At 36.5% G+C, this 24,213-nt stretch overlaps 1 protein-coding gene across 1 annotated transcript in view; it reads right to left on the bottom strand.

Annotated features, from left to right (window-relative positions):
- COG6 (component of oligomeric golgi complex 6) overlaps positions 1-24,213 on the bottom strand; it is a 56,043-nt gene that overhangs the window by 21,911 nt on the left and 9,919 nt on the right. The window contains exons 5-12 of the mRNA XM_009998360.1: positions 18,317-18,428; positions 16,311-16,393; positions 16,004-16,074; positions 13,236-13,329; positions 9,465-9,593; positions 9,264-9,355; positions 6,116-6,180; positions 1,751-1,842 (exon numbers count right to left, since the gene is read on the bottom strand). Coding sequence (XP_009996662.1) covers positions 1,751-1,842; positions 6,116-6,180; positions 9,264-9,355; positions 9,465-9,593; positions 13,236-13,329; positions 16,004-16,074; positions 16,311-16,393; positions 18,317-18,428 — 738 coding nt within the window. The remainder of the gene's footprint in view (positions 1-1,750; positions 1,843-6,115; positions 6,181-9,263; positions 9,356-9,464; positions 9,594-13,235; positions 13,330-16,003; positions 16,075-16,310; positions 16,394-18,316; positions 18,429-24,213) is intronic.

Raw genomic sequence — 24,213 nt, forward strand, 5'->3', positions numbered from 1 at the left:
AGTTTTTTCAAAGTTGAAAATTAACAACAAATAATTACAGGGAACAGTTCTCCATATTATCTGAGAGATTCAGTTGTAAGATGACTGTGAGAACAAGCATTATGAACTATGTCATTAAGTAGATATTAAATACAGGTTATCTTAAGTTTTGCACAAACTTCTAGTAGAGTTCTAAAATATACTGGATTTTTGTTTTGTTATTCTGTAAATCTATTGTAACAGAAAACAAATTACATAAACAAAAAAGGTTGATAACTATTCTGTCATACCATACTTTAGAGATAGTATCATCTCCCTTCCTTCTTCATTGTTATGTTAGGCATCTCCAAAATCAAAAGAATTCATGCGTTGCTATTCCAAGAGTCAAGTTATTATACTTAGAATGAATACCACATAAAACTTTAATGGCACTACAGGACTATGATCCTCTCACAAATACACCTTCTGTCTCAAGTAAGAGTGCTTTTGCGCTACAAAAATGGTAGTAAAAAATCATTGCATCACAATAAGGCTAATATAAACTTACAGCTTTTTCAGATCATAATCTTGATGCATTTAATAGATAATTTCTCAAACTGCATTTTCCCTTCATTAGTCAGGTGCAATTCCTCTGTATAGAGAAAACTACTCAGATGACAGAAGGTACTTCAGTGGTCTTCAAACAATGTATCATTTGCAAGACTAGACTGCCTTTGACCTTCTATAACATTGTATTTTCAACTGCACTAAGCTTCATAACCACTGGGAAACAAAAATTCTGGAGACAGAAAAATGAATGCAAAAACATTTCAGCTTGTTTTGACAATAAAATTAGGAATATGTCTTATGCGTTCTACCACAGACCTGTAGTATAATCAGAATTGAGGATTTTAAACACAGTGGGAGATGTCCAAGAACCACTTATCTAAGTCTTCCCAACATCTAAATGTCTTTTCAGACAGAAAAGAAGTTCAAGTGGTAATATTAGTCATTCAGGTTCTCAGCAGTTCAGTCCCAGGCTGTGGAGAAAGATTCTTCTGCTATTGGGTGAGGGTGACAAAGCACTGGAACAGATTGCCCAGGAAGGTTGTGGAGTCCCCTCTGGAGACATTCAAACCCACCTGGATGTAGTCCTGTGTTATGATCTCTAGGGGATCCTGCTTTAGCAGAAGAGTTGGACTAGATTATGTCTAGAGGTCCCTTCCAACTCTGACAATTCTGTGATTCTCTGAACTACTGCAAATGCCACTACATATAAAACCAGTGGCTCTGGCTTTACTCCAGTTTGTGTGTCCTGGTGGCTGGCATCTGTAATGCTGGAAGATGGCTAATGTGCTTTCAACAGCAAGATATGGAATAAGGCAAACATCTTCCCAACAGAAAAATGCAAGTACATTACAAAAAATTGAATCAAAATGCAATTGCTAAAGGAAGAAAAGTAAAATTTAATTTCTCAAGATAATTTAATTTTAGCAGTTTCTTAAAGGGGACTTGACTTTGTCATCATAAATGTTTTATGCATTATTTATATATTATTTGTATTACATAGAACAATAAACAGTTTCTGTGGTAAACTGATGCTATATTCCAGAACAGACTCAATATGAATTAAGGAATAATAAATGGCAGGTGCCTGATATCATGGACATTACTTCTTGATTCCATAGCACAGAGTAAAAACTAAGCCACAAAAATACTCTTTTTACTATATTAATCTCAAGATATTCAATTAAAATAAGACATCTTTAACATACTTTGCAATTTTGCATACCTGATTGTATGGTGGTAGAACTTGAGAAGATTAGAAATCTTGTACAGCAAAACTGCTCCTGGCTCAGCAACAATCACTTGCTCAATTCTAACCTGCAGAATAAAGAAATATAAGCATCCTTCAGCTCATGTATTTCAAAAGCCAGCCTCTATGATGTTCTATGCATGGTAAGTCTGATTTTGGAAAAATAAATTTAACCAGAAATAAATTTTAAACTAGAATGTCCATTTAACAGTAACATTATGCTTGAACCAAAGTGCTTCTTGGTTGCCAAGTCACTGGGTAGAAAAGCAGCAGTGTGCATACTGGGGAAAAAAAATACACCAAAAACCAAAAACTACACTTCTATATAAATTTTTTTTACAACTTGTTACTGAAAATTTCCAAAGAATTACATCATTTGATGGATTAATACCTACTGGAATTCTCCCCCACACTGGACAGCAGCAAATTCCCTGAACTATAGCAACTGATGATTAGCATCATGCAGCAATTCAGAACATCCAAAGTATAAGTATTTCACCCAAAAGAAAAAAAAATAATCACCTGGATTAATTTCTCCTTCCCTTACAGGAGAGATTATATACCTTCTACTGGTATTTAATTAGTTACATTTATAAATGACCACCAGTTATGTTGACTGTTTATCTCAACCAGGAGATGCTAGCTACACAGACCACAGCGTAGCACACAGACCACACAACAGTGCTGAACTGCCTTTCTAGTTGAACAGTTGACATCTTGTCTCCATGGTACACACAGTCCCAATCCACTCACAAAAGGCTGCCCCAGGGTCAGTCTTTAGACACCAATGAAGCAGTGATAGACAGGAGCTTATCACTGCACTGTTCTCCCATGTGCCTGTCTGTGAAAGGGTGACAGACAAATCACCAGCTGTCACCTGCTCTCCTAAGTTATTTCTCTGCTGTTCAATGAAGCAAGATGTGCAGCGGTGCCTTCTTGCCAGAGCCCATTGCAGGGAGAATTAATTAAGAGAACTTCCTCAATCCCCTCCTTTTGCAACCAAGTCAGAGACCAAAAGCAAAGAAGAGTTTTTGATGCTTATTTGCAAAGCTCAATGCGCACAGCTGATTTCATTCAATACGCAGGTGAACTTTATTCTTCAATGGTTATAGATACACAGAGGTACCTATAAAGATATCTATCTCCAGTGTTGCATAAAAGATCACTTGGGCAAGGATACTGAGTATACTCTAGGTGTACAGCAAAAGAGAGTAAGGCCACACCTGAAGTATTGTGTCCAGTTTTGGGCACCTCAATTCAAGAGATATCAAGGTGCTGGAGCGAGTACAGAGGAGGGCAGCAAAGCTGCTGAAGGGCCTAGAGAATCAATCTTACGAAGAATGCTTGAAGGAGCGGGGAATGCTTAGTTTGAGGAAGAGGAGGCTGAGGGGAGACCTCATCAGTCTCTACAACTACCTGAAAGGAGATTGTAGAGAGGTTGGTGCTGGTCTCTTTTCACAGAAGAAGGAATGGCTTCAAGCTGCAACAGAGCAGGTTTAGACTGGACATCAGGAAAAATCTTTTCACAGAGAGAGTGGTTAGATACTGGAATAGGCTGCTCAGGGACGTGGTTGAGTCACCACCCCGGATGTGTTTAAGGGTTGTTTGGATGTGGAGTTGGTGGATATGGTTTAGGGGAGAACTTTGCAGAGTAAGGATGATGGTTGGACTTGTTGATCCCAAGGGTCTTTTCCAACTGGAATAGTTCTATGATTCTATGAAAGGCAGGGGAAAAAGATAAAGAGCAAAATACTGACAAAAAAACCAGTAATAAATTAAAATAAATTAAAAAATTAAGAAATATAAAAAGAGAGAATAGGCAGAAGGAGATGAAAAAAAGCCAGAGATTTTAGGGTTAGGAAACAAAAGTGAGAACTGAAAAACAAAGCAGGAAAACATGCATTCTTGCTTCTCATGCAGAAGTCTTCACTGCAGAAGAGAACCAAAATTTTCAAGTCACTCAATGTAAGCTGCTCAAGGAAGTCCTGGATTTAAAGCTTTTATCATTTCCTAATTCTATGCATCTTGGAGTCAGCTGATTATAAAGGACTATCTGAAATCCGTGCAAGGCATCAAAACCAGTTTGTTACTTTTGACCTCATCTTAAACCGTTACGGAAAGGATTAGGAGCTTAATTTAAATATTTTGAGGGTCCTTTTACTTATCTGAAATTAGAGGCCTATGGTAAGATCCACCACTATTGAGTATGCAAGATTCACTTGGATGCCTAAAACTCAAACCAGCTATTAGTAAGGAATGTAGACTATTTATCTGTATATTAGCCTAACCTTTCTTCAAAAGTGAGGCAACTATTATATTATACATTCACATGGAAAGGCATAAACTAGGAAGAAAATTCTACTTAATTCTGTAAGTATTTTAAAGTGGTGTATGTGGAGATTCTATGACTAGGCTTTTATTAGGCTATTTTATACTTCAGCATCGATTCAAATCAAAGTAACAGGTTTGCAAGCATCAACAGAAATCCAGTAGAAAAGCAGTACACTGTGGCCCCACACAACTACAACAGAGACTGCTCTCCCTGAACTTACTGCAGTGGTTTTTCTTCTTGTGGACAATCTTCAGAAAGAAAAATATATTGCAGAAAAGACTTCTCCTAACTATTCTCCTTCTATTTTTGTGTGCCCTCTTACCATGATGCTTGCAACTATCTAACTTGATTGTATGAAGGTGTTTTTGCTTTGAGGTTTCTGTTTTTTTTCTGTTTTCATTATGGAAGATTTCCCCAGGGAAAACAATAAGTACTGCAGATTTTACATTGGGAAGTCTAGACTGGCAGTGAATTAACAGAAGTTGCACTGGATACAGCATTCAGTTTTAACAGGACTAGTGCATGCAAGAAGAACACAGAAAGCTTGGAAATTTTTTTCAAAAAAAAACTGTGATGAAAGTTTCCCTAATATGACAGGTGTTTTTCAACAGATCAAAAACTAAAGGTTGTGAAAGATCATCATCATTATATGGCAACAGGCGCAAACTGAAACATAGCAAGTTCCCTCTGAACATTAGGAAACACTTTTGTAGTGAGAGTGTGACAGAACACTGGCTTAAATTGCCCAGAGAGACTGTGGAGTCTCCATTGCTGTAGATATTCAAAAGCCACCTGGACACAGTCCTGGGCAACCAGCTCTAGGTGGCCTTGCATGAGCAGGGTGTTTGGACCAGATGACTTCCGTAATTCCCTGCTACCCTCAATGCTTCTGTGATTCTGTGCTATCCTATATGGCACTTTCTTGATTTTTACCTCTCTTCAGACCTTATCTCTTTCTTATCAGGAACTCATGTAGAGTATTCAGAATCTACAGATTAAGTATCTGGCAACTGGACAGAGTTGTTAAGCTACAGCATCCTAAAATAAATTAATTATAATAGTATTTAATCTAGTAGATTTTACTTTAAAAATACTTGGATTTATATACTGCATGGTGAGGCAATTACTGGTATCAGCTTCATTGTGTTGATTATTTTATTTTGTGATTACGTGAACAACATCCAATAAATAAGACAGTCATTTGATGGATCATTAATAATTACTTCTATTAAATGGCTCCCCTAAACTGACTAAGGCTCTGGCCTGAAAAAAACCAACTGTGGAGGGATGTGACAGGAATACAGAAAATCAAGGTAGCACAAAGATGGTAAGTATGAAATAATTTTTCATGGTCTCTTTCAATACAAGAGCTGAAGTTGTTAAAAAACTACAAAAAGAAAAGAAGCTGGCTTTTCATTCAGCATACAGTTAAACCATGCACATTCCTTCTGCAGGATATGTTATGAATATCAACAATTTATATCAGCTTGACCTGTTCATGTAAGAAAAAAAAAAATCTATCGAGGTCTACTAAATACAAAGACAGCAGCTATGGCTCAGTAAGTCCACAAACATGTGAGAAAACTATTCTACAGAAGTATCAGGACATAACTGCACAACCTGTACGCTCCTCCCTAAGCATATGCTAATAGTCACTAATAAAAGCAAGGTAGTAAGTTAAATTGATTTTTTGTTTGACTCTCCATGGCCATTCCTATATTTTTATCCCAAAGCTAAATTTTTGTACATAAGGTCTCCTGACCCTGAGGGAAAGTGAAAGCAAATAAAAATACAGGTTTAGTATCCTAGTATGTCTCACTATACAATTATTTAAACCAGGTATCTCTAAACTAAGGAATGTTTAATTTTGAAAATGTTTATGATTCTCCAAGTTGAGAATCTAACATTCAGACAAGGGTGATGAAAGCAGATTGTAGAAATGTGGTTACAGAAAACCATGAAAGAACAATTCTTATATTTAGAATGCTGAGGAAAGCTAAATACCTCACCTTCAGAGGCCTGCAGACACCTTCTGTGATATGCCCAACTACTTCTTGAATATTTTCTTCCACACCTACAGTTAACGCAAACACACGGTAAGATTATGCAAATATAATTCTCTTTTCTTCAAAACTATAAACCAAACAAATAAATTCAGGAATTACTCCTCCATAAAAAGCATTATAAACTGCATGCTCTTTTCTCCACAAGACTAGCTGACACCTCCACTGAAGTTCAAACCTAACAATTAAGAAATAGCTGCATAACAAACCCAAGTCCTGGAGAGTCATTACCTTACACTGTACCATTGCTTCTCAGCAAAACACTGCCTGAGGGTTTGAGGGAGAAGGAACAAGGGGAAAAATAAATGATCTATCAAGAAACTGTCACAGTAAGGCTCAATATTAGCACTTCTTAAAACTAAACAGAATTAAAAAAAAAAAAAAAGGCCAATAAGATGCTAAAGGAGCACCAGTACCTACCATTTTGAAAGGCCTGAACCATCAATACATGTCTGTCAGCATTCAGTACTGACATGCTCGTGGCATTGTTACAAATTAAATCACATATGTACCTCCACACTGCTGTGTGCTGCAGCAATAGCAAATGCTTCCTCCCCAGCAGCAACTGAAACTCGTATTTCACAGAACTCTATACAAAAGAGAATACTGCCCTATCTTATCGTGGAACACAAATGAATTGTTGCATGGCAACTGGTACTGTCATAAATCAATCAAACTGAAAGCAACAGACCTTCAAGCTCTCACTTCAGTAACAACTCAGAATAGATTTATGGAGACAGCAATACTTTAATTCTAATTTAAAACTTGTCAACAGGAGTTCATCTTCGGATGGGACCCATGTCATGAACAGTAAACAAACTGCCTGTGACATGTGAGAGAAATCAGGTGAACTAAAGCTATCTTTTGCAGATCTTATTTCAGACTAAAAGACATTACCTCTGCAAGTGAAAATTATAAAAGTTCAGAGATCTGTGCCAATGTCTCTTTACACCAAGGTAAGTGAAAAGCCATGTAAGCAGAAACAACTAAATTCCTTGTGACAGTTGTAAGAACTTCAGCATACTAAATTGGTAAGATAATCAAAAGATGTTTCTATATTTGAGCACTGATATCAAGGAAGAAAGCAAGATTACAAACCACAAGATGTGTGGTCTTTTATATAATGGCTAGCTCTCAGATACACCCTAACAATTCACACTTTTTTTAGGAGGAACAGTCACACTTTTACTGTTCATCAATATAACAAGCACCTAGCACATATTTGCAAGTTTATCTGCACCAGATTGACTTCACAACAAATTCCTGCGTATGAAAGTTTTAGCTGCAAAAATATACAAGTTCACATACCAAGGGACATGGAATTACAATCTTGATATGCCACATGCTTGTGCCTACACATATACTTTTGTGTCCAAGCAGAATACTTTAAATTAAGCAAACAATAAAAAGAAATCTTCCAGTACAGGGATACAACTGTCGCAAGTGTTTTGGTTCTTAAAGACTGAAAAATCACTTCTAAAAAACCAGTTCATTACTGACGGTATGTTTCTGGCTGCCAGCTACACCACATTTCTCTGTGTATCTTTCTATAAGAGATCTTTCTTGCACTTAGTTTGGCTTCTGCTCTCCAGCTGGGTCCCTGTAACTCCATGGCTTTCCACTGCTTTTCTCAAATAGAGTGACTGCAATTCTTCCTTTCTTTCAAGTGTAACAGCTCTGTAAGACTGGAAGGCTCCTGACAGCAGAATACTAAAGCTTCAAAGAATCCGATGCTTTATGCTTGGACAGTATATTACAAAATAGTTAAACTTTTCTGCATGTGTTTTCAGTGCATAACATTTTATTAGTGCTTTTGGTCAGATTAATCTGCAAGCTTAACACTTTTTAACTTTTTAAAAGCTATTCTTAATAGTTAATTGTGGGCTACATAGTTTGTTGTCTTTAAAGTAAAAACTGGGATGGGAACTTCCCAAAAAATCTGGCATTCACATGATTTTTCTTCTACTGGGACCAAACCCACCTTTATCTCACTCATAGCCACACATGTGGCTTTCTAATTTTTTTTTAAGAGGATAAATTTTTGTGTAGCTGTGATTTCCCACATTATCTATGGTCCTGATTACACAGAGCTTATGTGAGAATTTAAAAAGAAATCTGAACTTAGAACAGAGACTCGTGAACTAAAATAATAACATCAGTTCCATCCGTTACTCAGCTTGAAACTGAAGTTAAAACATTTGACTGACCTGTTTAAGGGGAAGATCCTTGCTCATATACTGTTCATTAGGAAAGCCAATTAATACTTTCAGCAGTAAGGAAAATGAGAATTCATATTAACTTTAAATCTCAGAGCAGGACTCAATTAAGGCATACAGTCTGAAGAGCTCACCAGATACAGATCATATGTAAGTTATTACACTAAGTTTGTTATGATTGAGTACACATGCTTAATTTATTAAATAAGTCTTTGGCTGAAGCTATGGACATAAATCATACTAGAGCTTCTACAGGATAAAGGTCATGGAAGTATATATCAAATATAGTTAAAAGGGAGCAAAAGGCCTGAAGAATAAGCTTGACAATCTGTAGTTCTCTTAATGAAGAGCAGCTTTGGTACTAAAAAGCTTCACATCTCCTTTAAACTCCATAAACCTATAATGAAATGTTACATGACAGAAGAAAATTCCATTTTGCTTGTAGCACAGAAGGAGGAGAACTATGGGAAGAAGGAATGATATTTTAAAAATTTACTAGACAAATAAGCAAGGCAATATAAATCCTCAATATATCAATAAACAACACTACAACATTGATTTTAGAGATACATGCATTCATGTACATCAGAGACAATTTTTAACTCTCAACTACAGCCTAAAATGTCCCTTTGTAAATTTGGTGTAAATCCATCACAAGCCTGGTAAAATGAAAATAATGCATTTTTAAATATTCTTCTCCATGAAGGGCTTTCTTCTCGCAAAATGCAACCACCAGCTATTCTGAATTTCTTTCCAGGAAAATCTGAACTCAGGTTCTCAAAACCGAAGCCAAGCCTAAGGAATTAATCACACTTTCTGGCTTATCACAGGCTTACTTTCTATCACTATCCAACTTATAGTTTAAAAGCTAGTACTACCTTGAATAGTTACAAGCTTTAACATAGCTTCTAGGTGTTCTTTTTCAGAAGCTGTAGCTTGATGCAACCAGGCCAGCATGTCTCCTACGTACCTAAACAAAGACAGAAATTTCTGTGTAAATCAGCAGTTTACAGTGTCAAGGATTCCAAGTGCCAACAGGCAAAAGGACTGTTTGATACACATTCTTGCTAGTACTGTACCTCAGGGGATCGTGGGAGTGCATTTCAATAGGGCGGGGAGTACCTCCCAGACCTCCTCTAGTGAGAGCATCTATAAAGCCACGGACTACAGCACTCCTCCTTGCTGTTCCAAACTCATCCAAAGTGTACCTGTTGTCAAACCATAAGAACAGGTAAAACAAAACAGTTCCCCTCATCAGAGTTTATGAGTTCAACTTGACAGATGATACAAGTAACCATATTCATAGTTCTAGAAATCTTGCATCAATGCTTCTACGAAGCACTCAGTATCTTCTGATTTTCTTGACTCCTTTAAACAAACAGTAAAGATAACTTTTCCCTGAACCTCCCCTTCCCTTACCACGCAAACAAAGATTCAGTTTTTCCATTTTTGTACATCTAAGCACATATTGACAGGTCCAGGACTCCCGTTCACATATGGTCCAGCTGACTTGACAGAAGAAGCAACCTACTGCCCTGCAACAAAAGGTTTTCTCCTTATTTTTCTAGGCCACCACATGACTAGTAGCAAAAAAGTTATTTTCCTTTATAGTTGTTCAGTGGTTTTAATTAAATAAGTCTTAGTTAGATATTTAATGGAGGGAAAATTACAGCCCACAACACAATCTCAAATGGGTTGCTGGTAGTAGAGGAGTTACCAAGAACATACACACAGCACATTTTTGGAGCAGGTTATCTTCCTGTTGGTGCTGAAGCACCATAGCAAGTGAAGTACCACTGCTAAAACTACTTAGAAGCAGGATTTGTGCAAGCCACAGAACAAGTCTATTTATTTGGAAAAGAAAAAGAACAAAACAAACCACAAACCAAATTCAAGCATTTTTAACAAACATAAATTACAAAGGAAAAAAAGAAAATACACAAAACAATTCAAGAAATTGCAAACAGTAAGCACAGTGTCACTTACTCATGATACCCAGCAGCTGAACAGATACAAAAATAGTAATACTACAAAGCATCTTACTCACTGTCTAAAGTTAAATGTGTAACGCATTCACAATTAAATAGATGTGGAGAACAAAATACAAAAGAAAACAATACGCTGTTTCAAATACATTCCAAGTTAAGGTCAATCAGACTTCTATTATGCTATAAGAAGTCCAAGGGATCCTTCAGTTTTATTCTTTTTAATGTACACAACTATTTGAGAGAGAGGGGAAAAAAGCACACTAAACAATCTTGAAATTTCTGTTTAAATCTTTTTCTTCATACACTGTACTTGTTAACTCAGAGAGTTAATATCTGCAATTTAAAATATTATGAAAAAAGTATTTAATAAATTACTATTTACAAAAATTATGCAATTAAAAGTGGAGAGATCTGGGATCTGCTGACTATCTACAGTCAAGGAATAGCAACAATGCAGTGAAAAATCTCAAGTGTTTTTAGAAGCCAGCTAAGCTTTCCCCCCCCAATAAACAGCTATAAATAATCATTAAAAATATAGCAACTAATCACACCTTGTGATCTTGCTACTAGTTTTGCAAACAGCATTTAATAATGGTAATCTGTTTTTAAAAGAAAACTACTACTTTTCCTCTTGCTCTCAGCAGAGCAGGGTATAACTACATCAGAATCTTAAAAAAATCCATAATAACTATTATTTACACTAGAAACACAGTGCTTACTACTTTGTTATTGTATGTATTCATGTTAGGGGAAGAAAACATTTGGATTCTTTTCAGTCCAGCTTCAATTTCTCAAAAACCCAGTAAAGGAATGATCACTGTGGGAAGATGAAGGAGAGGTGGAGAAAAAGCTTTGAAACTCAGAGTGGAAGACAGAAGAGGAACACAGCTCTGAGCTATGACTCCACATTTTCTACAAAATAGTTTTTAATTTTTCTGTTAGAAAGAGGAAGTGAAAACCAAACTGAAACATTTATTTCAGATCTTTGTTGACTGCAGTTCCCAAAAGTTCATCATTGCAGAAAGTGCAATCTTTCTGCCATCTTAAAGATTGGCAGAATTAAAGAAATTATGTTGCAAGACATAAATCAATATAAGAAAACAAGAATTTCTAGTTTTGCTTCTGAACTCCTCCTCTTCTCCATCTTACTCACTTTCATGCAACCAAATCACAAAATTTATGAGATGCAAGGGGAGTGATTTGGAGGAAAAGTGTTTCATTCACACAGAGGTACTTACATGGATAAAACCAACAACTACTTAAAATTGCTTTCTTCTGTGACATAAGTCTTACATTTTTAACTCAACAGTTTGCTACGTTGTGGAGATATACAAAACCTTTTGGAAGGGAATACACTAAACCTTGAGATTTTAAATGCAAAGCATCTGTACTGCAATTTTGACAATACTTTTGTAGCAAGTAGTTAAGCATCATAATCTATGATGAGACACATGGTTGCATCTTCTACAGTAATGTTTATTTTTGCCTTTTTGGAAGAACAAAAAGTCCTAGCTACCAAGCTCCAACTTTGGTAATATCAGCACTGCTGTTTGTGAAAAAGAAGTCAGAAGAAAAATAAAGGTTTTTTTCCAGATTAATTTTAAACTAACCAGCTGTGGGTTTATAGGTATGATGTGGGTTTTTTTCCATAAACGTTAAGAAAGCAAAACAATGGTTTTATGACATTTGAAAGTACCATAATTTAATAAAATGTTTATTGCAGAAAATACAAACTTTATCTATAAACTTTACCATACCATGTTGTGAACACAGTTGTGACTGATCCTTTGGAGCTGTGAAAGAGAGCCTGGAGGACAGAATGCAAAGACTCTGCAGTCCCCAGCTACGGCTCAATGTACTGCAACTCACTGCATGCAATAGCTGGGGACACCATCTCTCCTTCGAATCAACAAGCACAACTGACCGAGCAGCTCAAAATACACACTCTCTCTCAGACAGACAGAATTTTTAAGGTCCACTAGCACTGCACATTTTCCCCTTGAATTGCTCCATGAGGATTTACAGTGTCACATACCTACACCTTTGCAGATCTGACACTCCTGAAGAAGAGCCTAGCCTTTGAAAGACAGCCTAATACTCTGCTGTTCTGGATACCTGTGGCTAAAAGTAATTTCCAATAGTTGCAATATGTGATGAGAGCATAAAAATATATATATATATATACTAAAAAGCAATGAAATAGAATACCACCACTTCAGGTAGGGTCAATCCACTAAAAACAGTTCTTACAGTGCCATCTCGTGGTTAAGTAGTGTCTACTAACTACTGTTAAATTTATGTTAAGTCCCCTGAGCTAATTCTGAACAAGAACTGAACAGCAGCATATTTTTTACATACATATATTTATTAAAATACCCTTATGCTTTAGAGGCCCATCTGTAAAAGCTTGTTTTTAACAGATTACTGTTAAAACCTTAACAACTCATAATGGCAAACTTTCTTACTACCTGAAGCAATTCAATGAAAGATAATTAGCCTCTATCCATTTTTTACTGTGGGAAATTAAATGAGACAATCACATGCTTTGGACAGAGGGTTTTTTTCATCAGAAAAACCCTACAAAAACAGCAGAAATTCACAATTCATTTAGATCAAAATAAGAACAGTCTGACATTTAACTTAAATTAGAAACCAGTAAGTTGGATGAAGTCCAATGACATTACTGTACCATAATTATGTCAAAAATGCTTCTGAAATTTAAAGAAGTTACAACATTTTTTTTTAAAATCTGATGCAAGACTAAATTGCAATCATCATTGGCACTATAATTCATGCTCATCTTTAGTCTTACAGGCTGGAAATACTTACTTCTCTTAGAGATAATTACAAACTTTTACTTACTTATACAGGACAGGTCTATCTTGTAAGGCTTCCATGGCTTGAGCGAGAACAGGAGAAATGTCACATGATTCTTGTGTCAAAGTCCTACATTCATCTATAAAATATGAGCACAGATAAAAGTGCATTCTTTACACTGCAATACCTTTTATAACAAGCTGTCAAGCAAGAAAATTAATGAGTCAAAAAACTTAAAGGTTTTTGATTTTTAATTGAAGTTTTCAGAATATGTTACTGGGCCTATTTCATGTTAATGTAACTTAAGTTCCTCCATAAGCAGTACTTTGCTGTAAAACTGATGTCCATCACAAATCTCAACTACAATAAAAACTAAAGGAAGCTCAGTACTGGTTGCACCCACGTATAAACATTAAATCATTCATCATCAGAATTCTGTCAGGTTCCTTTATAACCATTTACCACATTCCATGTAAACTACTAAGAAAACAGGGAGCAAGTACATATGCAATTTGTGGATTTGTTTTGGGGGTTTTTTGGGGTTTGGTTTGTTGTTGTTTGTTGTTTCTTTTTCTTTAAGCATATTATGTAATCTTGTACATTCCATACAAGAATGTGGAAATCACATAAAGTAAATTAGCATGATGAATTCTCATTAGAGTGAAAACACAAACTATTATTTAAGGCTTCAGCACCCACTTAAGAATAGCTAATGAGTCTAATATTGCACTGCAGTAGCTTTTTTTCCCAAATCTTTTTGTAAATGTCTTGGAAGAAGACAGAAGTAATAGAAAAGCATCTGTATCTTAGACTATAAAGATGTTACGCTGAACACTGACACTTGGATGTAGAGTATATATATGAAGAAGTAATAACCTATTATCATTCAAAAGAGCATTCAGACAAAATAAGGCTCTTTTTTTCCTTTTTTAAAGGTAACAAGCCACTCCTCACATTAAAACAGATCTTGCTATCAAATTGCCAAAAACAAGCCTTTTCCTGTGACTTTCAAGAAATTAAAATGCAATACACTTAACAATTCGCTTATACTATGGACCTGTAGCTGTTATCATCTGTGGAAGACCATCTGACAATATACAATAAAAATTAAAAAAAAATACAGTTTTACAAACAGAAATGAGGTAGGCCCAAAAAAGGAGAGAATTTCCAGTTAACTGTTTAGTTCACAAAAGCTAGCTTTTAGAAAAACCTTTCAATAAGAAATAAACCCAAAACCTTGTTAACAAATCTTGGAAAGGTTTTTTGCTGAGTTCAATTCACATCAAGGAATTAAAGCGATCATAATAATATTCATAAATATAAAAACATTCTTTGTCCTACTTTGAGTCCATCTGTAAAGTCTTTCATAAGATGTCTCTTGCAGTAAAGCCATCTGTTCCATAATTTCCAAGCTACAAGACAAAAAGACATCATTTGCAAATACTATTTTAGACAGTACTAGTAAAGACATGCACACATCAAACATACCATTATTAAAATTATGAAAATTTAGAAAGATGTTATTATTCTTTGTTTTGATGTGAAACACTCTGTAGGTCAAATTAAATAAAGAACAAGACTGTATTGTAACTTCTCCTTTAACTAGTAAATGTATTATCTTGGACTCAAATATTTAAGTAGCACTCACCCTGCCCTCTGCTGATTTGTCCGGAGCAGAATCTTGACATCATCATGAATTTGCTTTACTCTTCCCAAAGCCTTGAAAAAATCCTAAACCAATTTAAAAAAAAAAAAAAAAAAGTGTTTACATGCAGTAGCTTCTCATTCAAATTTCTAGTACCCTGTAGTCTCCATTTCAATTCTGTGTTTATGTTCCTTGCTGGTCTAGGTTCCAAGCGCTGCTTTTAAAATACAAGTCCCCTCCTCCCTCCATCTCACCTTTCCTTCCACCTGAATAGCCTCAGAACCACATCTACACATCTTTAAAACATCTCCAAAATATGGTGACCCTTCTGGTGAAGAAATTTTTCCCAATATCCAATCTAGACCTCCCCTGGCATAACTTGAGACCATTTCCTCTCCTGCCACTGGTTACTTGGGAAAAGATTGACACCCAGCTCACTACAACCTTTCAGATAGCTGTAGAAAGCAGTAAGGTCTATCCTGAACCTCCTGTTCTCCAGACTGAATAAGTCCAGCTCCCTCAGACACTCCTCATAAGACTTGTGCTGCAGACCCTTCACTAGGTTCATTGCCCTTCTCTGAACACACTCCAGCACCTTAATGTCCCTCTTGTAGAGAGGGCCCCAAAACTGAACACAGTATTCAAGGTGCAGCCTGCTGGCCACAATATTTCTGATTGAGGCCAGGATGCTATTGGCCTTCTTGGCCACACTGCTGGCTCATGTTCAGCTGGCTGTCAACCAACACCCCCAGGTCTTTTTCTGCTGGGCACCTTTCCAGACACTCTTCCCCAAACCTGTAGTGTTGCCTGGGGTTGTTGTGGCCCAAGTACAGGACCTGACACTTCTTCACCTTGCTGAACCTAATACAGTTGGCCTCAGGCCATTGATTCAAGCCTGTCTAGGTTCCTCTTCAGAGCCTTCCTACCCAACTTGGTGTCATCTGCAAACTTACTGAGGGTGCACTGAAACTTCTCATCCAGATCATTGATAAATATATTAAAGTGAATGGACCCCAACACCTAGCTTTTAGAAAAACCTTTCAATAAGAAATAAACCCAAAACCTTGTTAACAAATCTTGGAAAGGTTTTTTGCTGAGTTCAATTCACATCAAGGAATTAAAGCGATCATAATAATATTCATAAATATAAAAACATTCTTTGTCCTACTTTGAGTCCATCTGTAAAGTCTTTCATAAGATGTCTCTTGCAGTAAAGCCATCTGTTCCATAATTTCCAAGCTACAAGACAAAAAGACATCATTTGCAAATACTATTTTAGACAGTACTAGTAAAGACATGCACACATCAAACATACCATTATTAAAATTATGAAAATTTAGAAAGATGTTATTATTCTTTGTTTTGATGTGAAACACTCTGTAGGTCAAATTAAATAAAGAACAAGACTGTATTGTAACTTCTCCTTTAACTAGTAAATGTATTATCTTGGACTCAAATATTTAAGTAGCACTCACCCTGCCCTCTGCTGATTTGTCCGGAGCAGAATCTTGACATCATCATGAATTTGCTTTACTCTTCCCAAAGCCTTGAAAAAATCCTAAACCAATTTAAAAAAAAAAAAAAAAAAAGTGTTTACATGCAGTAGCTTCTCATTCAAATTTCTAGTACCCTGTAGTCTCCATTTCAATTCTGTGTTTATGTTCCTTGCTGGTCTAGGTTCCAAGCGCTGCTTTTAAAATACAAGTCCCCTCCTCCCTCCATCTCACCTTTCCTTCCACCTGAATAGCCTCAGAACCACATCTACACATCTTTAAAACATCTCCAAAATATGGTGACCCTTCTGGTGAAGAAATTTTTCCCAATATCCAATCTAGACCTCCCCTGGCATAACTTGAGACCATTTCCTCTCCTGCCACTGGTTACTTGGGAAAAGATTGACACCCAGCTCACTACAACCTTTCAGATAGCTGTAGAAAGCAGTAAGGTCTATCCTGAACCTCCTGTTCTCCAGACTGAATAAGTCCAGCTCCCTCAGACACTCCTCATAAGACTTGTGCTGCAGACCCTTCACTAGGTTCATTGCCCTTCTCTGAACACACTCCAGCACCTTAATGTCCCTCTTGTAGAGAGGGCCCCAAAACTGAACACAGTATTCAAGGTGCAGCCTGCTGGCCACAATATTTCTGATTGAGGCCAGGATGCTATTGGCCTTCTTGGCCACACTGCTGGCTCATGTTCAGCTGGCTGTCAACCAACACCCCCAGGTCTTTTTCTGCTGGGCACCTTTCCAGACACTCTTCCCCAAACCTGTAGTGTTGCCTGGGGTTGTTGTGGCCCAAGTACAGGACCTGACACTTCTTCACCTTGCTGAACCTAATACAGTTGGCCTCAGGCCATTGATTCAAGCCTGTCTAGGTTCCTCTTCAGAGCCTTCCTACCCAACTTGGTGTCATCTGCAAACTTACTGAGGGTGCACTGAAACTTCTCATCCAGATCATTGATAAATATATTAAAGTGAATGGACCCCAACACCTAGCCCTGGGGAACAATACTTGTTATCTGCCACCAACTGGATTTAGCTCCATTCACTACAGCTCTTCATATCAAATACATCAATACTTGTTAAGCTATGAACCAAGCACCAGAAATGGCACAGTGTTGCTATAACTGTTCCCTGTAACGTGTTTTTCAGGAACCTCAATGTTCTTTCATGGCAACAATTAGTACAAAAGGATACAGCAATTAGTCAAGGGCACAATCATTTAACACATTCCATTTATCCTTTCATTAGCACTGTTTATGGTTATCTGTTCCATGTCTAATAATGCTTTAACTGCAAACAGGATGCCTGTTGAAATGAGACAGTATGTCTCAGCAGGTAGTCCACATTTAAGTGAAGGTTTCTATGCAACTACAATAATAAAAGTCTACTAAGTTTATTCAATTCTCTCATTACTCAGTGTGCTTTTACTGCAAAACAATATGCCTCCTTGACCAAAACATAAGCATATTCAAAAACTTGTTTTGGAAGGTTTCTTAAAGTAAATCAGCATCTAATGTCTTCATAAACCAATGAAGGAAAGTCAACTTATATTCTCTCAGGTCCCTGAATACCTATAGACATGCATATGCAAAATGTACACACACACACAAGGGTAGTGCTGCATGTTACTGAAGCACTACAAATTTCCCATTGGCTTTAAGAGTGATGAAGTTTTAAAACATCTCTACTGAATATCTAGGCTTTATGAAGGTCTTTTTGAAGTGTAGAACCACATGATACCTCATTTGCCCCTTAAACTCATTATACAAACCAGAATTCAATGTTGATTTTCTTTCTTGTTACTTTAATCTTTGATCATACATTTCCAACTCATCAGAAATTCACCATTCTGTTAAAAGGTACATTCGTGCATAAAAAAACACATTACAAACTAATAATAAGATCTCATGTACAATTCAGCTAGAACTCTTCTACATTTTAGTTCAGGGCAAAAGCTTTTAATGTTCATTGAGTTACCTCAGTAATTGGCTCATCTTTCGTGCCTCGAAGCAGGTTCATTTCATCTGGTGTCAGCTGGAATTTTGCTATGAATGCGTCTGCTACTTGTGCTTTCATTTCTAGTCTCTGACTGTAGTAAAACAAAGTGATGAAGACATTACCTCTTTAAGCTTATATCAAATTTATCTTGCATATTCATACTTTTGGGAATAATAGCATTAGAAATCAGTGTTATTAAATTCTAACAGTACATTCTTCCCCTCCAACGCTCGAGTTGCATCTTCACATACAATTTTCTAATTAAGCTCAAGTAGATTACTGAGTATAGACAACACAAAGGTAAATTATCACATCTGAAAACTAGTAAATTGCTTTAAAAATAATCCTTTAACTACTGCATCACAAGTTACCTAATCCAGACAATTTGTGCTTGCTTAGCTGTAATGCTTGCTGTTATTTCCTTTCAAAGTCATAAAGGACGGTGTTGCAGCTCACGTTTTCAGAGACACAAAAAGGTGTAGCACCCAAAATGAGAAAACGATCACTAGATTAATCCACTTTTTTGTAGAACAGATCAATTTCTTTCTAACAAGGTACACTAGGGATAAAAATTTACTAATCTCACAAATAATAAAAATTTAATGGGTAATTCTATTGTTGATCACTCTTCCGAACAACCTCATGGGCAGAATCTTTTTGCACATGTTTTGTCACACACCTTATGATAACAGAAAGATCCACATGAATAGCTTTATTCCACAGGAAGGGACTGGAATTCCTGTAGCAATGGAAAAATTGCTCAAATTGTGGTTTGAGCACACAGCATTCCAGGAAATAAAGACTACTTTTTCAGGCCATTGAGAAGACACTACTTAGTTATTTGTAGAAGAAGGCTCAGTTACTTTAAGACCATTTCAGTTGCCAATGTCATTACTGCAAGATAAATATGCTGTTACTACAGGGTGGTAAGAGAGGCAAGTAAAGTACACTTCTAATACTGACTGCAATAACTATATTTTCTTGCAAGATTAAAGCTTGAAAAGTAAGCTTTCACTTATTTACCATTTCTCTACTATACAACTCAAGTCTGGACTGCATTCAACTGAAGAATCACAGAAAACTGGCTTCCCATCTGTAGACCTGGATGGCTTTTCCATCTGCAGTTCTGCAAACTCTTTTAGAGATCAGATGAAATGTTTTGCAGTTGTCAGTGGTGTAGCAGACTGAGAATGAAGGTAACGTAACATCCAACAATGTTCTAACAGCAAAATTCATGAAAATCACAAGGGAAAGCAACCTAGTACTTGTAAGTTACACAGAAGTCACCTAAAAATCAACACCAAAGCCTCCTATGTTTTAATACCACACCTTTAACTGGTAAGTCAGTCAGAGCCTTATGCAAGTGTGGCTGTTTTGCTTTTACACTGATAGTTTTGCAAGGCTTAAAATCCATGTCTGTCTATTTGGTTTTCTCTAACTAAACTCCAAAATGGCAAATTCAGGGTGTCCATGACACTGAATCTTTCTCGAGGAAGGAACTAGAGTGATGGAGAATAATTTTGGCCATCTGAACAGGCAATCACAGCAGATGCATCCATGAACAATTATAGCACTTCCCAAGCAATCGGGTGGTACACTGCAAGTGAGCAAGAACAAGGAAGAAGTCTAAAAAGAGATGGCTCAGGCAACCTGCATACAAAACATACTCACAAAAATTAACTGACACTAGGGTGTCAAGTACCAAAGAGTATTTTTTATTAAATATTAGGCTTATGGGAGATCTTCTTATGGTAACTACATCATTCTCACAATACAGCTGAAAGATGCATATGGTCTGTTCTGTAGTAATATATTCCACCATTGCAATGATGGCTGAGCCATGCTGCTTATGCTGCCTCAGCTGTCCCTGCCCTCTACTGCCCTTTCCACTGTTCCAGAACTGTTGTTTATACTGTCATGTAGTGAATCAGAGCAGGGACCAAATCTAGCAGGAAAAAAAACAGAAGTTTGTATTTTATTTATTTTTGGGGCCCAAGGTTATATGTATTCTCTATGTATATGTATTTAGTTTACTATAGTCCTATACTAAGGGCCTGTGGGATACTAAATCCTGTACAGGCACACCTCCTCTACTGGGCTGCCCCCCGAGGCAAAGGTGCAGTAACAAGTTAGTTCACTGCTGCTATGAAATCACTCACAAAAATCACACTTCAGAATTCTTCTGTGGTATAAGAAGAAGTAATTTTTATGATATTTTAATAATAATAAACAATAATAATACATAGCTGCTCACATGGAAAATCTGGCACAGACACTTAAAATCTCAAATGGTCCAAATGATGGTGCTTTCAATGGTGTATTCCTTTTCCACACCATTGTGCTGACAAAGTCTAATTTCTTGACATCATTATCAGTGAATGTGGTTGAAACAACAATGTAATCTAGTGAATTAATTGTATTTAATAGTTGCTCCAAGTCTCTGCTCTTGCGACAGAAATCTCAATTTAATATAAAACCACAAAGCTGAAGACTTCCACTGAATTATCCCTCTCTTTAGGGAAAAGAAGGAAGGTAGGAAAGAGACTAGAGAAAGTAAATGCAAGACCTTTCGTTTCAACTGAATTAATAAATAATAAATTCAGGAGCGGATGGGATGTTGAGAAGCTTCTCTGTTCTTTGAACCTGTGTATCTCCCAAGTGCATAAACTTTTAAGTGCTCTTACGGAAGCTCTCCATTTACTATTATCTGCTGTTCTTCAAATTTTTTTAATGTAAACTTTCACCAAAAGTGGGGGCAGGTGAACTTCTTATTTTAAGAAGTGCAATATATCTGGCACAACAGTCTTTTCGATTTGCTTTGCAGTTATGTTGGAATTAGGGCTGTAGACCTTCAAAGAACAAGGGCCAGAGTCAGGAACTGTACAAACAGCATGCTCACTTGTTTCTGCTAGAATTCTAAGTCCCCTTCACTCCCAGGGTTATAAAAATGAACAATTGCAGATCATCTCACTAGTTAAATCTCTCTCCACCTGCAAATCCTCACTCTGCATACTCTTCCCTCCATTGCTTTTTTGCTGCTACAGAGAACACGGTCCAATAAAACATCATGCTTTAAAAAGCCACTCCCATCCCTGGCTTTATCTTTGGCTGCCATAAGTGCTCACTAACCCACTCTGCATGCTAGCAAATACATTAACTTTTATGAAACAGAGTCTAAATATTAAATTCTAGCATACTGACAAGTTACAATTTTCACAACATAAAGGCAAAATAACATCCTCAAGGTGGCAGCAATGTTTCATCTCTCTCTTAAGACAGTGATTCAGAAGCAGGCAGAAACACCTAACCTAAACCTAACAGCATGTGTTTGAACATTGATAAAGCTATTTATTTTGGGCTCTTTACAAAGAACATGGGATTTCAAAAAGCTACTCAGTTTCAAGACCCAGGTTACCCACCTCTGCTTATGCTGGCTATGAAAGTTGTCTTGGTTATCAATATGCATAAGAATGAGATCCTACATCCTAGAGATCAGGAACAAAACATGCAAGTGCTGCATACCCTTGACTTCTACCTGCCACTACACAGTATTAGTAACACAAATATATTTGCATAGATATTGAATTTAAAGGTACTTCCTCAGACACAGGATAACAGAAATTTTATTAGAATTTAATCAATCTTATTAAAGCATGAAAATTGATTAAAATATGACTTCAGTTTGCTATAGTTATTTCGTTACGATAACTGCAGTGAAACACAAAACAGAAACAACAGAAGCTCCTGCAAAGCCATCCTACATAAAACCCAAGGCAATAGGTACCTGTGCAGATACTTGGACATTTCAAGACCCACTGGCCTTTCTGTAAACATAAGCATTTTGAAATCATGTTCTAAGAATGTGCATTACAGCAGAGGAAACACCAAACTGCTGTTATCTCAAAGTTGTTGTTTTTTTTTTGTTTTTTTTTTTTACCAGAGTTATCCCTGCACAAAGGAACAAAACTAACAGATCATGGGAACATGGCACCAATGCAAATTGGCAAGTGCCAAGTGCTGGTAGACTTCTGAGCTTGGGTGGGGAATGAGACTCCAACAAAGAGCAATTTCCCCAGTTTTAATCGTTACCAAGGAGACAGAATTCTTTTGCAAGAGAACTCAAAAGCCTGGGAAAACTACGCACTTTGTGCACTTTTCCCTTGAACCAAATACAAATGTGCACTGTTTGTTAGGATTATCACCTAGACAGCTCAAAAAATGAGGTGGAGGAGAAATAGGCTTTTCCAAAGTTTGATTTTATCTTGCCACCAAGTACAGCACAAACACCTACTAGCTTCCTTTACCTAGCATGAATCACAGCAACATGTTCTGAAATTACTTTTGTGGATTCAACATATTTTTATAGTCTCAAAAAGATGGAGTATTTCTAACTTATAAAAAATAACGGCCATCTTTAAAATACATGTATAAATGCTTTTCAGCAACAGCTGGAAAAAATATATTTCTGTGATGGGTTTTGTGGAAGGCAAATATGCAAGACTATACAACAAAACATCTACACTGAAGTAACTGTTAGGAAATCATTCTTAAGAATAAGTACCAGGTGCAAAAATGCATTTGTAAATGCAGAGAACAAATGTTTTTATCCTACATTTTGTCTGTCAAACAACTTTTATTAAAGGAGAACTAAAATAGTGAGAAGGTATTCAGTGACCAATTCCATCATCTAATTATGATTTTTTCTCCTTAATTAAAAAATAGGAATGCACAGAAAATCATACTGAATTGTCTAATGTTCCCAGGATGCAGAAGAGCAGTAATAATACAGAAAACTTTAGTGACATCTCATCTGGAAAACAGATCACAATTCTGATCATCTGTGTTCACGAATAATAGACTCCCATCAGATTAGAGGTAGCAGGATAATCATGGGAATGGAGAACCTACTTTATGAGAGGAGGTTAAGGAAACTCTAAGACAAGATGAGAAAACAACCAATTTACATCCAAGAAATAGGTTGGAAATTAGGGAAAGGCTTTTACACGGAAAAAAACAAACTATCGAGGCGTTACAAGAACAGCAACACAAATGCAAAAATAATCAACTAGTTACATGCTGAACAGTTTATGAGTTTATGAAAGTCATCATGAAAATGATGGCTAGCAGCAGGAGAGTGGACTTAAACTTAAGAGGTTTCCCCCATCTGTAATCCCTATCTAAAATACAGCTAACCTGCTATGCTGCAGTCCTGCCATATAACACATTCTGCCCCAGAAAGAAAAAGGTAAAAATGAAAAAGGCGAAATCCAAAGTTAAGCAACAGAGGATACTAACTGCACTGAATTAATAGAAAACTTGCCAGGCAGCTTACTAAACACTAGAATTATAAAAGCTTACATGCTCTAAAAAAATTCACAGAATTCAGTAATTCTTACATACCAATCAAGCTTCCTATAAATATTGTTGGCATGTTATCTACAGAATAGTCTGGATGAAAGCTTCACAGTAATCATTCAAAAGATACACACACACACATTTGCTAGGTAAATCAGTGTTTAGCAATGCTTAAGACACAAGATATGGTTTCTAACTCATCAACAGAAGTTAAACAGGAGTGTATTTCCAATAAATAGGTTATCTTCTATCTTGTAAAGGTGAGCTAGTTGATGCTGTCATACCAAACAGACTGGTATCTTCAGCATATCTTTTATACAATCTAATACAAAGACATCTGAAAAGGAACTGCTTGGTCTAGCTTTAAATTTGCCATCAAATTAAAAAATATTGCCAAAGGCATGAATATAACACTGTTGTCTGCATCCACCTGGAATGAGATCACAACAAATGAGCTTAACCAGCAGCAAAATACAATCTAAATCACAGTAGAAAAATTACAAAGAACCAAAATTAATTTC

This window comes from Chaetura pelagica, unplaced genomic scaffold (assembly GCF_000747805.2).
Source record: "Chaetura pelagica isolate M959 unplaced genomic scaffold, ChaPel_1.0 scaffold105, whole genome shotgun sequence".
Lineage (NCBI taxonomy): Eukaryota > Metazoa > Chordata > Aves > Apodiformes > Apodidae > Chaetura > Chaetura pelagica.